General features: G+C 37.3%; 1 protein-coding gene across 5 annotated transcripts in view; it reads right to left on the bottom strand.

Annotated features, from left to right (window-relative positions):
- il1rapl1b (interleukin 1 receptor accessory protein-like 1b) overlaps positions 1 to 15957 on the bottom strand; it is a 309636-nt gene that overhangs the window by 12319 nt on the left and 281360 nt on the right. For 3 of the 5 annotated variants that reach the window (XM_058382346.1, XM_058382342.1, XM_058382344.1), the window contains one exon: positions 14372 to 14518. In XM_058382346.1, the coding sequence (XP_058238329.1) occupies positions 14372 to 14518 (147 nt within the window). The remainder of the gene's footprint in view (positions 1 to 14371; positions 14519 to 15957) is intronic. The other 2 variants (XM_058382343.1, XM_058382345.1) reach the window with 1 other exon arrangement.

Below are 15957 nucleotides of genomic sequence, written 5' to 3'. Positions count from 1 at the left end.
TAGTTCAGAAACAAAGTAATCTAGTGTGTGAGGTTCATGAAGCAGAACTGGTTTCTAGATTCTGATGATAGTTTGAGGAATAAATCCAAATGAAGATAAACATATCTCTTTCTTATACTTTTGACAAACAACTCGAATTAAGCACTAAAATATTTAGATATGGACAATATTGATGTAATCTGTTCAGTCAAGCACTGAGCTGATAAACAGCCATGTGTCGTCTGTGTACTGATGGAAGGAATTAAAATGAAACTTGAATTATTAATATATCAACATTTTTATGATAGCTCACAATCAATGCCTGGGGAATATGTGAGACAGTGAAACTCTTGAATACAAATCCGTGGCAACATGAACCTATGACATCAGAGACTAGATGTGGGCGTGTACGTAATAGTGACGCAACATTGTTGAGAAAAGTGGAACTTTATGCAAATATGGGGCGATGTGGTGCAGCCAATGGGAGTGAAGACGGTCAAATAGAACGCACAATGTTTCTCCTTCATCTCATACGATATGAAGTGGATACACAATGCTGCATTTTACACATACATTTTACAAACACCTAATATCCCTCAGAATGTTTCATTTTAGTGGCAAGAAAAATCGAACGCTAGTTACTCCACCTAATGAGAAGTGTTACTATGGAAACAAGTAAAAATTCAAGCTCATGACTGGCCGATGGAGATAAAAATCACTGTACGCAGCATTACTCAACAAAACTGTCCAAGCTCAAATATTTTGATGCTTGCTTTGATAAAAACAATGACTTGCACCCAGAGAAGTTTTATCCGTTCTCCTTTTTGCCTGCCGGCTTTTCTGTAGAAAGTTTTGTTTTTTATAGAAGTAGTTGTATTCTTCCAAGGATATTGATTGGGTGTCTTCATTTATCTTCAGGAAAGCATTGTTAAATTGCATGCATTGAGTTTAGAGCTAAAGTAAATGAAGTTTGAAAGGAAATAAAGAAAGGAAAAGAGCTACATCAGTTACCCTGTGACTCGTTCCTCTTACACCACAGCAATCTGCATTATCAATGCTAACTTTTTATTTTTACTTTATTTATTGAAGAAATGCGTGTCATTTTTTATCCCTTTAGAATTACATTTACCTCTGAATGTCTGTAGAACAGGTTCGGTTCTTTCTTTTCTCTTAAGGAATAAGCAAACTGTTACAGATAGTTAGATAACCCTGTGCTGTGTTTCCTCACAGAAGACTGTACCTTGGGATAATATATTAGAATAAGAGTATTAATATAAGCCTGTGATTTTTACTGTGAAAGTACAACCATAGCTGCTTTAACACTTTATGTATAAGATTTCAACTGGGGTTCTGTACTTAGCCAGTAGAACCTTTTCCCAAAGAAATGGTTCTATGTAGAACTCCTGGAGAGAATTAACATTTTATATTTAGGCAGTTTTATAATTTTGTGATCGTTTAAGGTGAAATCAGTGCCATTACTTTTTGGAGTTTTATCTCTATGAAGATAATGCTGACTATGAATTTAAAAAAAATAAAAAAAACTAAATAAATTAATAGTTTATTACATTTGTGGAAAAAAATGAAATTGAAAATAATGAAACAAGAGAGAGGAGTTTTTGCTGTTATAAGTACTATAGATAATTTTGTTGCTTTGGTTGAAATGAATTTAGATTTAGTTTGAATTTGATGTATTCATTGTCTAAATGTGTCTTTTACTACTACTACTACTAATAATAATAATAATAATAATAAGAGGAAAAATAAGAGTAACAAAGAACCGCTAAATGAATCTAAAAAGAACCATTGGCTTCGTTTTTAACAAAACCTTCAAAATTGTTTTATACTGTATATGAAGCAAGTGATCCAATATAATAACCACTGGATGGTAGGAAATTAATCAACAACATTTAAAACATACTAAACGACATCAGGAGACTGTAAAATGTATACTTATGGTTATGGAAAGATGCCTTTATACAGAGTAACTTTTATCTCAGTTATACAGTTGAGGATTAAGGGTCTGGTTTAGAGGCCCAGATCTGGTAGCTTGGTGGCTGTGGGATTTGAGCTCACATCATTCCCAATCATTAAGCCAATACCTTAACCACTGAGCTACCACACCACCTGTAGACCTCTAAAGCTTGGACATGTAAACATGTTCATAAACAGTGCTGGCTTAGCAGTTAATGCGCTGGTTTCCTGAACAAAAGGGTGTGGGTTCAAGCTCTAGCACTACCAACCTGCCACTGTTGGGCCCTTGAGCAAGGCCTTTAACCCTCTCTGTTCCAGGGATCAACTGTCATGACTGACCCTGAGCTCTGACCCCAACTTCCTAAAAAAAGGCTTCTTTTTCCAAACTATCTTTAAAGAGAGTTGGTTCAAATCACACACACTAAAGTCATTTGGAAAACGTTTGATGTGTTTAAGAACAGATTGTTCACCCTCAAGACACAGTCCGATGTATTCAAACATAGAACAATCCACAGGAAAAATCTGCTCAGTGCACTTGAACGACACTATTTTCTTATTTATACCAGAAAAGTAATATTTTTATAATATAAAAGTAATATGTTCGTGAGGCATTTTTTTGTTTGTTTGTTTTTTACGATGATGATCTTAGTCCATGTACTCTTCATCATATCAGAATGTGCTCAGTAGGAACACAGAGAAAACTCGATATTGTTAGCGAGGGAGACGGTATAGAACGGTCGCCGTTTGGTTTGATCTAAGCATTTTCATTATGAGAAGGTTAAATCCGTCACCTTTGAAAGTATTTCTGACTTTTCAGAATAGGTTGGATGCTAGCTTGACCTTGCAGAAATACAGCCCACATATAAGCAAGTCAAGTATGTTAATCCCAGAAGGCTAGCAGCCCAGTCCTCCTCACACGTGTGGGTGTAGGCGCCGATACATGTCCATACTTTAAAAAAAAAATAAAGTTAGTCTGGTGAAAAGGATTCTTTTTCAAACTTTCTGTTTAGGGCTTTGACTACAGCCTACATACAGTATATAGAGAATGTTGAAACAACAATGTGGGGGCTGTTACACTTATAGCTGCCAGATTGTGGTGCTCTCTGATATACAGTGTTTCACAATAAGTGATTCTTAGCAGCTAGAAATGTTGTACTTTCGGTGGTAAGACAGTGAAACGTTGTCTCTAGGCAAAGGAAGGTTTTCCATAGGTCCTGTCAGCTTCCTCTACTCAATTACAAGCGGATGCTATTCCCATTTCTACGCTTATTTATAAATGTATTGGAGCTGAAATTGGCTTTGGATCAGTGCCACTAGCAGCTAACTGGAACACCTTAACTGTACGTCAACGCAGAGGACAGTCCAGGGTGGGTGTGGTTAGATTAGAGTTAGATGAGGGGCATAAAAAGCAGTAGAAACTACACCTTAGGATTTTTTTTTTTGCATGAGCTTATCTTAGTCACCAGAGGCAATCATGAATTTTAAAACAAATACAAGTAGTCAATTAATTCAAATAATTAGCTAATCAAGATAATGTAGGTTGACTCAGTTTAACTTGGAGCTTGTCTGCTCAATAAATAGCCCTTCAGGAACTCTAATGTTCCCTTAGAAGCACTTATCTCAGAATGGTCCCTCAAGAGCATCTCTCTCTCTCTCTCTCTCTCTCTCTCTCTCTCTCCCTCGCTGACACTTTCCACTATGATTGTAGCCCGATGTGTCTCCTGGCCCCTCTATCTTTCTTCCTAATGCCTCACCACACAACCCAATCTATTTCCCTTCCTTCCATATCCCCATTCTCGGTCTCTTTATGGCCCTAACATCCATATCTGTTCTCTCTCTCTCTCTCTCTCTCTCCCATCCCCCATCCATCTCTGCTGCTTTCTCTCCCTTCACATCCCACTCTGTCTTTCTGTCTCTCTGTCCCTCTGCTCATGTTCATTCCAATCTCTTTCTCTCTTTCATTATCTTTCAAACTCTTCCCTCCCTTCCACCTTTTTTTTTCTTTGCTCATAATTATCCCCCAGAAAGGCTAATCGAGTCCCATCGCTCATCCTTCCATCGACTGGGAAGGGAGCCGTGAGCGAGAGATGACGGAGAGGGAGGAGAAGAAAGGAGGGTGAGCAATCTTGCTTTAAGTGCATTGTACTAGCTTTCATTATGATTAAAGTAAAACTTGAACTCACTTAGGAGGGAAGACGGATAAAGACGTGTACATAAAGAGGATGCACGTGTAAGTTCATAAGAAAAAAAATAAAATAAAATCTATAAATCTACAGGAAAAGAATTCTACTAACCCCAGCATGTTTTAGTACAGCGATTTTCATATCATGTTGTCTGGTATGAAGGTGTAAGAGTGTAATAGAGATCTACCTGTAGACCTGCTACAATACACTCCACACGAACACGGATATGAAGAGGCTGTTCCCAGGGTTTAAAAAAAAAAAATCAATCTGTCAGATTTTATAATGAGAGCTCCAACTTTTAGCAAGCCTCTTGCGAGTTTACTGCCACACTCTGCCTCACATTTCTGTCGTCGGCAGTTGTGCAGAAGCGTGGAGACAGACGGCACATGGCAGGTGCATCCCATATGCTGCCGTAATGGCTCATTTCAGATTACAGACAGACCCATCACTCTCTCTCACTCGTCTATCATTCCTTTACCATTCTCCGAGCAGTCAATCCTGAATCACACTTTTCAGCACATCTTTATCTTTATCTCTGTATTTCTTTTTCCCAACACTCCCTCTGACTGAGAGAATAGATCGCTTCTCGACACGAAGTTCATGATACTATTGATGCTAGTGTAGGCTGAAGTCAGGGGTTAAGGGTCAGGCTTAATCGTGTTTGATCTTGTGTTGGGAATAGCCATAAATAAACATTTCCCGTCCGTAATATGTGCAAAGAAGATCTTGTGAGCAATGAGAGTGGGCTGTCCTTTAGCAGGAGAAGTAGGCAGATCATCAGCTCATCACTATTTAAGCACAGATGAATCATGCTTCTGTCGGGGGAGTGAGAAGCAGAGAGAGAAAAGGTGAGAGGGAGAGAGAGAGGGGGGGGGGATACAAAAGTCAAAACAAAGAGAGTAAAAGCGCAAGAAGAGACTGAGAATTGGAGGAGGAATAATCGATAATGCTTTCCTGTTAGCACTTCTTCTCATAGGGCCAAAGTGTTCCAGGAAGCTGTGATCCAGAGGCTGAACACAGCATAGATGTACACACACACACACACATACACACACACACAGCACCTCTCCCCTTCAGCTACCCACACACAGTCTCACTCTGCCGGCCTTCAGCTTTGCTTCATCCACATGAGTATTTACACAGGACATTTATGTGAGATATTTATGTCTCTTGGTGCAGACAGCCACAGCGCAAGGCAAAGAAAGCAGGTGGCATAAGATACCCAGCCGATCCGATCCGATCCAAAGACTTTAAGCACTGATTAGACAGTCGGGAATATCACATGGTGGGATTTTTTCTCAGCGTTAACCATCACAACAGCATTATTTAACTTAATCAACTCAATAGATCAGATTACATTACATTCGACTACAGATGTTTTATCAGTCTGTATGTTTTTTTTAGCTCCTGATCTAAATAGCAACACTCTGCAGTCATCATGTGGTCTGTAGAGGGAGGGGGGGTTCTCAAACTTTTTATAGCCAGGGGTGAAGAGTCGGTTTCACAGACCTCCTCTGAACACGATAGAAATTATTTAAAATTAGCTTCATTATTTAAAATGAGTACAGAAACATTCTGGTTATTTAATAGAGCTTTTTAATTCCTGAACAGAACATGTGAATTTGACTGAAGATAATAATTAGAATATAAATAAAATAAATATCATAACTTTATTTACAGTAACTTGTGATTTTTGTGAAGTAATTTATTTATTTTCACCGATATCTGATTCTCACTGTTATTTATTAGCATCAGCCCCCTTTTGGTTGATTAGACTTATGATAAGATGACAACATGCCACTGAGTCTCCGCTGCACTAGACAACCTGACAGTCTACTCCTCATCAGCTGACGATAGTTTTGACATTTAGTTGATTGACGATCATCTACAGGTGGCTTGTTAACTTTTATCCCTGAATTTGATAATAATAATAATAATAATAATAATAATAATAATAATAATAATAATTATTATTATTATTATTATTATTATTATTATTATTATTATTATTATTAAATCAGTATTTTAGGGAGCCAATGACCAAGACCCTGTGAGCTGCACATTCACAAACATACTCCAGTTGTTGCCTGACCAATAACAGAAAACCAGAGGCATAACTTTCCTCAAAGTAATTCAGGAGTGATTTTTAGCTTGCTGTGAGTGTTTTGATCACGGTCACTCTAACTGTATGAGGAAAGGTCTAGAAGAACTGTGCTGGCTTTTTGCTACTTTGACGTTTTTGACAGGCGTCATGATGATGTGCACCAAATCTGCTGAAGACTGGACAAAACATGGAAAAGGAGTAACAATAAGTCATGGTAGCAGTCGAATGGAAGGCATGTAGATGTAACTTTTGACCAGTAGGCGCTGACATAAAATTTGTTGAATTTGTTGAATAGCCTCAGAGCATAATCCTGACGTCGGCTACCAAGATTTATGTGAGTATGCAGGGTCATTGCTGAGATACAGCCTCACTTCCTGTTTGGCAGCTTTGCTATCACATTCATTGGTACATTATGGGCAAACAGTATGGAGTACTTAAAATCTTTCTGATAACTATTTTGTGGTTTACTCTGAAATGCCAAATATGGACAAAATTCAAAATCCAAGATGGCGTAAAATTTTATTAGGCAGAAACTGACATTGTAAGTTATGTAGCACTGGTCTCAAATAAGGGAACCGTTTATATATTGGATATATAATTTAAAAGTAATTATTTCCAAAATAAATCCCAAATTTATTAAGCGCTGATTGTGTTTGGCCCAAATTTGGTCAGAATGTTCCTTAGACTTTCCTCAAATTGGTGTACCAAATTACACAGCTTTTTACTAGAAGGTTCTGTGGGCTGCTAGTGACAACCTAACTAGAAGAAGAAGAAGAAGAAGAAGAAGAAGGAGAAGACTCAAGAGTACAATAGCCATATGGAGACTACGCATATTTGGTGCTTGGCCCCCTAATAATAATAATAATAATAATAATAATAATAATAATGAATGGTCTAGACATCATAAAAAATCCATAAAGCTGGCATGCCCGTCATTTCAATAATGTAAATGGGCCACTGAGGAAATCGAGTTAAGCCCAGGCATAGTGCAGATCTGAATACTGATAACTTTCCTTCCTATATGTAGACTTAAGTCACCAAATCTAAAAAAAAACTCTGCAGCTTTCATCCATATAATCTTGATGTTGACCTTTTTTTTTAAATCATATTTCTTTGAACAACATTTACATACATACAGGACATGAAAATAATAAGCTGAATAAGCTCTCCCTGAATGGAGCACTGAATATAAATACACTGTGCATGCTAAACTTTCTTAAAAAATCCTACTCTTACTAATAACCGATAAAAGCCGACTGGAAAGCTTTTGCATTATGCAAATAAGATCTCTCTGTCTGTTCCCGATATACCGATGCTGTCCTTCACAGTATATTACATTAGCATATTTCACTGAATTAGTCTGCAGGTCTTTTTCACTAATGCCAGCTACCTTTAGAATCTGCATTGACATGTTTTGCACCCATTAAAGAAACTGCTTTAAAGGTTATATACTCCAAATTCCAGTTTTCTGATATCACTTCCTGCCCAACAAAGCAGCGTATTTAGTCCCTGACATAACTAATATCCATCGTGTTTCTGCATCCTGTTATAGACCTTTAATACAGTTAAAAATCCCTTTTTTCAGACTTTAAGGGACGAGGTAACACTGGTATTAGATTCAATTTTGCTTTTTCTTTAACAGTAATGTCTTTTCATAAGACGCACTAAACTGAATACAGGATTTTGTTAACTCATTTTCTTCACAAATAACATCTGACAGTCATTAAATAATACTCAAAAGGTTACTGATGACTTGATTTAGTTAAACAGGTTGGTGCTTTGGCTGTTATTAAAATAAAAAATTTTTCTTCTTTTTTAAGAAGAAAACTGACTCTTATTTTCTTTTACTTTTTTTGGATTTTTAAAGGATCAATTAATCCAGAACTGTGTACAGAACAAATTTGACTGGAGTTGTCAAACTCTCAAAAAACACACTTTGTGAGAAATGAATCAATTTGAGACATCAATACACTTCAAATTCCAAATTTCACATACTCTAGGAAAAGGTCATGTTCTGCTGGGAGTTATTGCATTAATCACGTTATACACTGCAGCAGAGGCCACAGTATTGCTGTATCATCGATGTTGCTGCATTTTTCAGCTTTCAGCAAGTTCAGATGATTACTACAGGGTGGGGTGCAAAAACTTCCTTTTTTTGGAGGTGAATGAAAGAAAAATTGTGGCTGATAAACAAAATTTATTTTTTGATAATGAGACATTTCCTAGGTACATTTCTTTAAGAGCCGGTTTGAAAAAGTTTTGAATCATGTCCACATACCGCTGTGAATTGACAGTAACTGCTCGATTGGAAGTTTCTGTACCCCACCCAGTTTTGAGGGCAATGTTCCCTCATCTTAGAGGTGACATCCCGTGGGCGGTGCGCTCGCCCGATCTAACACCCTGTGATTTTTTTTTATGGGGATACCTCAAGGCAGAAGTTTTTAAACATCGCCCCACAAACCTGCTTCAGCTGAAGAATGTTATTCGGCAGGAAATAGCCCAAATTCCAGTGGACATGTTGGAACGTGTAGAGGGAAACATCAGAAATCGGTTGCATCAGTGCATAGGGAACGATGGCCACCACCTTCAAGATATTTTGTTTAAAACAGCATAATTTGAAATTTGAAATTATGTTCTTTCATTATCAATAAAGAAATTTTGTTTATCAGTCACAATTTTTCTTTCATTCGCCTTCAAAAAAGGGAAGTTTTTGCGCCCCACCCTGTACAACACACCAATAAACACACACCTGCATCAGCCAATCAGAGGCGGACGTAAACCATCGGTCAGATTCTATCAGAGCTCTAGTCGCTGGTCTGGGGCACAAACTTTTTGTACTTGAAATTTATTTTTTGTTGTTCCTCAAGGTGACTTGTGCTCAGATTGTAAAAACAGGCACAGATGTAACTGCTTTAATATTCATGTTATTCATTCAAATGATTTAATTCTGGATGCTTTCATTGTTTTTTTTCCAGTAAGAAAAAATATGGGGAAAAAATATGCAAATCACTCAATGCTAATGGAATATAAATATTTAAAAAAAAATTATATATATATAAATACATATATCCAGATGACCACATTTAAGTTAGGCTGGGGTTCTGTAAGTTTAAAAAGAAATAATAAAATTATAAAATACTTTTCTTCCTGCATTTTTCCCACATTTTCCTTTTGATTTGTAATTGATCTGTAAACTAGGGTTCAGTGACGCTACTCAACATTTGAGAAAAAATAAAATAAAATAAATAAATAAAAATGGGACAAGAGAAAGCTATTATGGAACAATTCTTGCCTACGGTTCTTACTAGTAATTACAGCTCAAAGTGCCACTTGAACACTTTTCCCCATTCAGCAGGTTGTAAATCGAGTAATTCCGATAATTCTAAGATGCCCTCGGAACTTCATTTAACTAGAGAAGTCATTGCTCCAACCTCTTCTAACTTATAATATGATCATGTAAAAGTGAAGATCTTTGACAGATGGATTCTTCAAGTAGTTGATTAGTTGAGGGGGTGGGACATGTGTGACAGATAGATAGAGAGAGAGAGAGCGAGAGAGAGAGAGAGAGAGAGAGAGAGAGAGGTTGGAAGAGGAATAATCACCTCTGTGTATCTGGGACATGTGCATCTCTTCAGGGAGCTGTGGGCATGGCCTGCTGGCTTATTGAAACTGATCCCCTTAAACTGAGAGCAAATTGAAAATCTGTTTCCCCTCTCCCCTGAGCTCACTGGAGTGCTACAATTAAAGGAGACAATTGCTGTTTGGAATTAAGTTCAAGGCACTCACGTTAAGTCCCCTTCATCCCTATCCCTCTCTCCCCCTTCCCCGATCTGCCTTAGAGCCATCTATTACACTCAAGCCCCAGAGACGGACCGGCCTTGTGACTCTCACAGCAATAGCAAGAAACTTCTAGAATGTCGGCCATCAAGGTGGATAAAAAAAAAGGCACGGCTTCAGAAAAAAAACAAAAAAAAAACAAAACATCTTTGTAGACTTAGTGACATCCTATATGCCATGTCCCTTGGCTCTTGACTAATATTTTCTCTCTCTCTCTCTCTCTCTCTCTCTCTCTCTCTCGCGCTCTCTCTCTCTCTCTCTTTCAGCACAGATGCCTGCCAATGCCTGTTAGAGGACATTATGAATAACCTCACACTGACAACCACTTCAGAAAAGTTTTACTTCCTTTTCAAACATGACTGCACTGCGAAAATAAACGACATCTTACCAAGTGCCAATGTCTAGAATATAGTCGTATTTATCCAGTATTTTTAGATTAGAACATTCTGCGACATACGCTTATTAAAGCTGTTGACATTTTTACTAATTTCCTTTTTATTAAATTCTTTAAAGATATACTTTGCTTCTTAGAATTAAATACAAAATAAACGCAAAATCTGTCAAGAAAATAAAGACTATTTCAAGCTTGATATGAGTAAAGAATATTTGGTTTATTGGAATCGTGTAAAAGGTAATAGAGATCAGACTCTATTCAAAGTATATTTTTTTCAGTTTGATTGATAAATTCAAGGTATCAATTTATTTATTTATTTATTTATTTAGGCACCTTCTTCTTCTTCTTCTTCTTCTTCTGGCTAGGTTGTTTAAAACATCCCATAGAACCTAAAACATCTATCCCAGTTCTTCTCGACAAACAAAACAAATCCAGCCAGACAATGTTAAATCTGTTGAAATATTTAGCCCATGTTGTCCTGTTCTAAAGTTCAAGGCCCATTCAATTTGTTTAATGGAATGTCAGCCGGAGCGAGACACACCACTGAACACAATTCATCAAATAAACTGCTTGTAATTTCTCCGTTGCGACTGAAGGAAGTAAACAGAGCACAGGGTTGAAGTGTATATGTTCATTAGAGCCCACAATAAAAGAGTAGCGGGTCAGGGTTCTGAAGATTTTGAAATGATGAAACATTAATGAGCAGAGAGGTGGTGTAAATGACTGCTGCTGGAGCACGTCTGGTTTCCAATCACATGTCACTACATCCTGTATGCAGGATATTAAACGCTTCTGGATGCATTTGTGCTTGAACAATAATAATTCGAGAGGAACCATGTAGATTAGATTATTCTACAGTATTTGCGCTTACAGATTCAATCACTAGTCCTGCTTATTATCTGTAACCAATGACCACAGAGGTTGTATCATTTGACCACACACACACACACACACATGCACACCTGAAGCTCTTGAAAAAATGAGGACAAACAAATGTATTTGTTCTAAAAAATAAATAATCATTAAATATTATGTCCCAGATATTAAACTGCTAAACAAACGATGAATTGCACTGCACGGTTTCTGCCAAAATAGCAGTGATGCAGTACAGACACACAATCCCCATTTCTCACAAAAAGCTAATACGATTAAAGCTTTATATTAAATAGTATTTCTTTGTTTAAGATTTTTGATATTCCGGTATAAATGCGCAGGAAATGGGTCGTACAGACGAGCTGTCACTCAGACATCCACCAGAAGATGTGGACTTACCGTGTTCTGCTACAGTAATGTAGGAAATGAATAAATATCCATATTTTTCCTGATAAAGTAAATGTGATCTGAATTCTGAAATTGTTTCATGGTTCAGCCTAAAATGAGATCAATTAAACTTCCATGACTTCCATTAATGTGTGGAGTTAGGATTGAGCTAGGATGAAAAATAAATATTCAGTGGTTCTCTGATCACTTTATTAGGAACACCTGCTCATCCATACAATTAGTTTAATCACATGGAATGAACACAGTGCATAATGTTACACACATCCAGGTCAAGAGAAAAATCTCTGGGATGTGTCAGATGGACTGGCTTAGAAATTGTACAAGTAAAGATTAGAAAACGAAATTTAGCCTGATCTTTTTCTAGTGTTTTAAAGGGAGCCTATTCACTGACAGGAGCTTTTCTAGAAAATTTTATTAGTCACACAGTCATACACAGTTCGACATGAGGTGAAATGCTTTTTTTGTGTGTGTTTTATTTATTTATTTACAAATGTCTGTGTTATAAAAATAGATTCAAAAGAAATAAAGGAGGAATAAAATAGTAAAAATGGAATTTAAAAATAAAATAAAATAAGCTGTAAAGAACAGGTGGAATATATATATTTATATTTATATATATATATATATATATATATATATATATATATACATATATTAAAAAGTATAAGCAATAAAATAGGGAAATGGAATAAAAATGAATGAAATAGGAAATGGGAATACAGTAGTACAATGAAATTTTAAAAAGATACAATGGATTTTTTTTTAAAAAATGAAATAAAATAAAGTAAAATAAAATTAGCTATATATATGAAAATATATAAAATAATATCAGATGGAATAAACATAAAATAGAATACAATACAATGACCGATGATATGAATATAAAGATAGTGACATAAATAAATTTTATTATTATGTTTACTGTGCATTCTGAGATGCTTTTCTGCTCAGCAGTAAAGTGTGATTATTCACTGTAGTGGGATTATTCACCATAGCCTTCCTGTCATCTAGTCAAGAAGGTGTTTCCATCTGCAGAACTTTCTTATCTTATCTTATCATTTGACGAGATCAGCAGTACCTGGAATACTCAATCCACCATCATGCCAGAGTCACAGTACCTGAGATCACATTTTTTCCCCATTCTGATGTTTGATGTGAACATTAACTGAAGCTCTTGATCTGTATCTGCATGATGTTCTGCACTTAAGCGCTGTCACACGATTGACTGAACTGAAAAACTGGGTGTAGGTGTTCCTAATAAACTGGTAGATGAATGTTCGAGTCAGGATAGACTTTTAAACAAAATCTTTAAAGACAGCGACTAAGCAGCATAAGTTAAATACTTAAAATAAGAAAAAAAGCTTCTGCAACATTTGGATCCTTCAACAGCATCATTTCAGATGGGGCAATTTTCCAGGTCCTTTGATGTGAAATAAATTTAGCTGAAAATGCCAGCACACTGCGAGGCAGCAATCACTAACACCTTAAAATGCAAGAAGAAGAAATGACTTTGTTACACGTGAGAGATCTGACAACATACTTGTTTTATATTTGATGAGAGCTTTCATACAGGAGATACTGGAGCTAAGCTGCAGGCTACATATGTTTCTATTTCCTCAACATGCTTCTAATTAGATGGAGTTCATAGCTTCTAGGGAGGCAAAGGAGATCTCATTTTATTTGCTTACTCCAGCATATTGAAGCATTTTCAGCTCCAGCATTAGCTACATTGTGTAGCGTGAGAAGGTCAGAGCTGGTGACAAATTGGTCTGATTCCTGTTTTTTTCTACAGTGAAGAACTTGATTGGATGGTAAGCTGAAATAATTGGAAACTAAAGTGAACCCACTTGATGTATAGCGTACCACTGGTGACTGGTCAGTGCTCACTGGCTGGACAAAAGAAGAAGAGATATAAAAAATATATATTAAAAATATATAAAATAAAAAAAATAAATATTTAAACAAAATAAAGCCAAATGGAATAAAAATAGAACAGGAATAAAATAGTAAAAACTGAATTTAAAAAGATAAAACGAAATTTGTTTTTTTCTGTATCCCAATGGTGTTAAATGACACTTATAGCAGCCCCACATGTCTTCATGTCACAGACTTGCCATGGACCTATGAGATTCGCAGCTACAAAACAACCAAAGTTCACTCATTTTCAGTTAGAGCTGGTCATCTCCAGTTACTTGAGGGACAATGACCATTGATGACTAAATGTAGGTGTGTCCAGTAATGTTGAGAAAAGTTCCAGCAAATATGGAGTGACTTGGTGCAGCCAATGGGAGTGAAGACAGTAGAAATAGCAGAATTTCGTTCCAGAATGTTTAATTTTAGCACCATTTACTGATAAACCGTATCACTATGGCAACCAGTGCTTCATAGTACTGCGACTCGCAGCAATGAAATCACTGTATATGTGAACATAGCATGACAGCTTCCTTTATCCCTACTTAGCAGTGTTAGTATTTGTACAGTGCATCCTGCTCATCTGTGATGTTTGTGTTTATCACAATTAAATTCATACCCAGCAGTCAATAAAATTAATGTAGCGAAAAAAAACCATTTATTGCTTCTATTGTTAAAGCATATAGAAGCCTTAAGTCATCGCTGTCTTACCGCCATCCACGTCTTCGCTGCCAAAGTGGTTCCTATAAAAGAGCATGAGCTCAATTCTGTAGCACTTGTACAGCGTGACCAGGAAGACCAGCAAGAGGAGGATGGCACCGAGTCCACCAGCCAGCTCCACTGTGTACATCAGCTCTGCTGAAACACACACACACAGAGAGAGAGAGAGAGAGAGAGAGAGAGAGAGAGAGAGAGAGAGAGAAAGAGAGAGAAAGAGGGACAAGAGAAGAGAGATTTACTCACAACTTGCACAACAGCATCTCTATTGAATTAACATTTGACCGAAAAAAATGACTCCACAGCACTTCTTTAGGTAGCTGTTCTGTTAGAAGCTTATTAGACATACTCTCCCTTGACACCAAGACCCTATCCCAATCACCCCAATACACACACACACACACACACACAAACAGTAGTAAATGAAACTGTGGGTCATGAAGATCCAACTAGGATCAAATGATTAGTGTTCAAGCAGCCAGTTTCATAGATAATCAAACAGTTCTCCCAGCTTTGTTATCCATCATCTCAGTGGCCACAACAACACCCAAGAGTAAAAGCTGAGCAAGGGAATATTCTGGTGTCGGAATGTGGACGGAGCCTAATACAGAGGGAGGTGACACCCGACCTGAGGAAGTCATGCGGAGAAGGATGTAAGCCATTCTGCCAATTAGACATAGTTAAGGCACATTTTCCCCTGTGAAAGAAGCACAGTTGTGTAGCTTTGTTGCAAAGAACGAATTGCAACGGTCCAAATCCTGCAAACCACTTAAGGAAAATCGATTTAAGGTCTAACTCATCATGGCTTCAATTGCCAGTTTCCAATACAGCTCCTGCTAGAATATGTGTAGCGTGCAGATAGAATATAGAAGGTAAATAGGAGCTAGATTGGTCAATGTGCATGTGTGTGTGTGTGTGTGTGTGAGTAGATTCTTTTAGGGTATGCTGCTGAATTGTTCAGACTGTATGCACGGTCCATCACCTGACTAATGTTCACTTGTTCTACTATGAACTGGACTTGTCGCAATCCATCACATAAACCCGTACAAGCGTGATCCATCCTAAAAGCCCTTACAAGACCACAATGACCAAGGATGGACACACACACAGTATATGTATAGGCATAAAAGCTTTAAGTGCTTCTTGCTTGCTTTAAGACACACTACATTACTAACATCATCTAGCTTCTGTTCCTCCTCTTACTCTCCACTCACTCCCCTATTTCTTATATCCGTCCCACAGATCTTGTTGTGTTCTAACTATATCTGCCATGTCCATCACAGATACGTCCATCACCGCTGCTCTTTCTCTCTCTCTCTCTCTCTCTCTCTCTCTGTCTCTCCCTCTTTCTGTCCATCGCTCTTCCTCTCTCCTTCTGACCGCTGTGTAGATTAAGACAAATTATCTTTGAACTGGCAGGTCTATGCTTCACTTATGTGCCAATAGATTTTACAAAGCCACTTGGTGTTGTGTGATTCATCATTCCTTTCTCTCTCTCTCTCTCTCTCCCTCTCTCTCTCGCTCGCTCTCTCTCTCTCTCTCTCAGATGGAGCTGCTGCCATCTCGATCTGTCAGAGCTG

The sequence above is a fragment of the Hemibagrus wyckioides genome, linkage group LG27, assembly GCF_019097595.1.
Source record: "Hemibagrus wyckioides isolate EC202008001 linkage group LG27, SWU_Hwy_1.0, whole genome shotgun sequence".
Taxonomy (NCBI): Eukaryota; Metazoa; Chordata; class Actinopteri; order Siluriformes; family Bagridae; genus Hemibagrus; species Hemibagrus wyckioides.
Note: the sequence above shows the minus strand (reverse complement) of the source record. Positions and strands in the feature narration are given on the sequence as shown.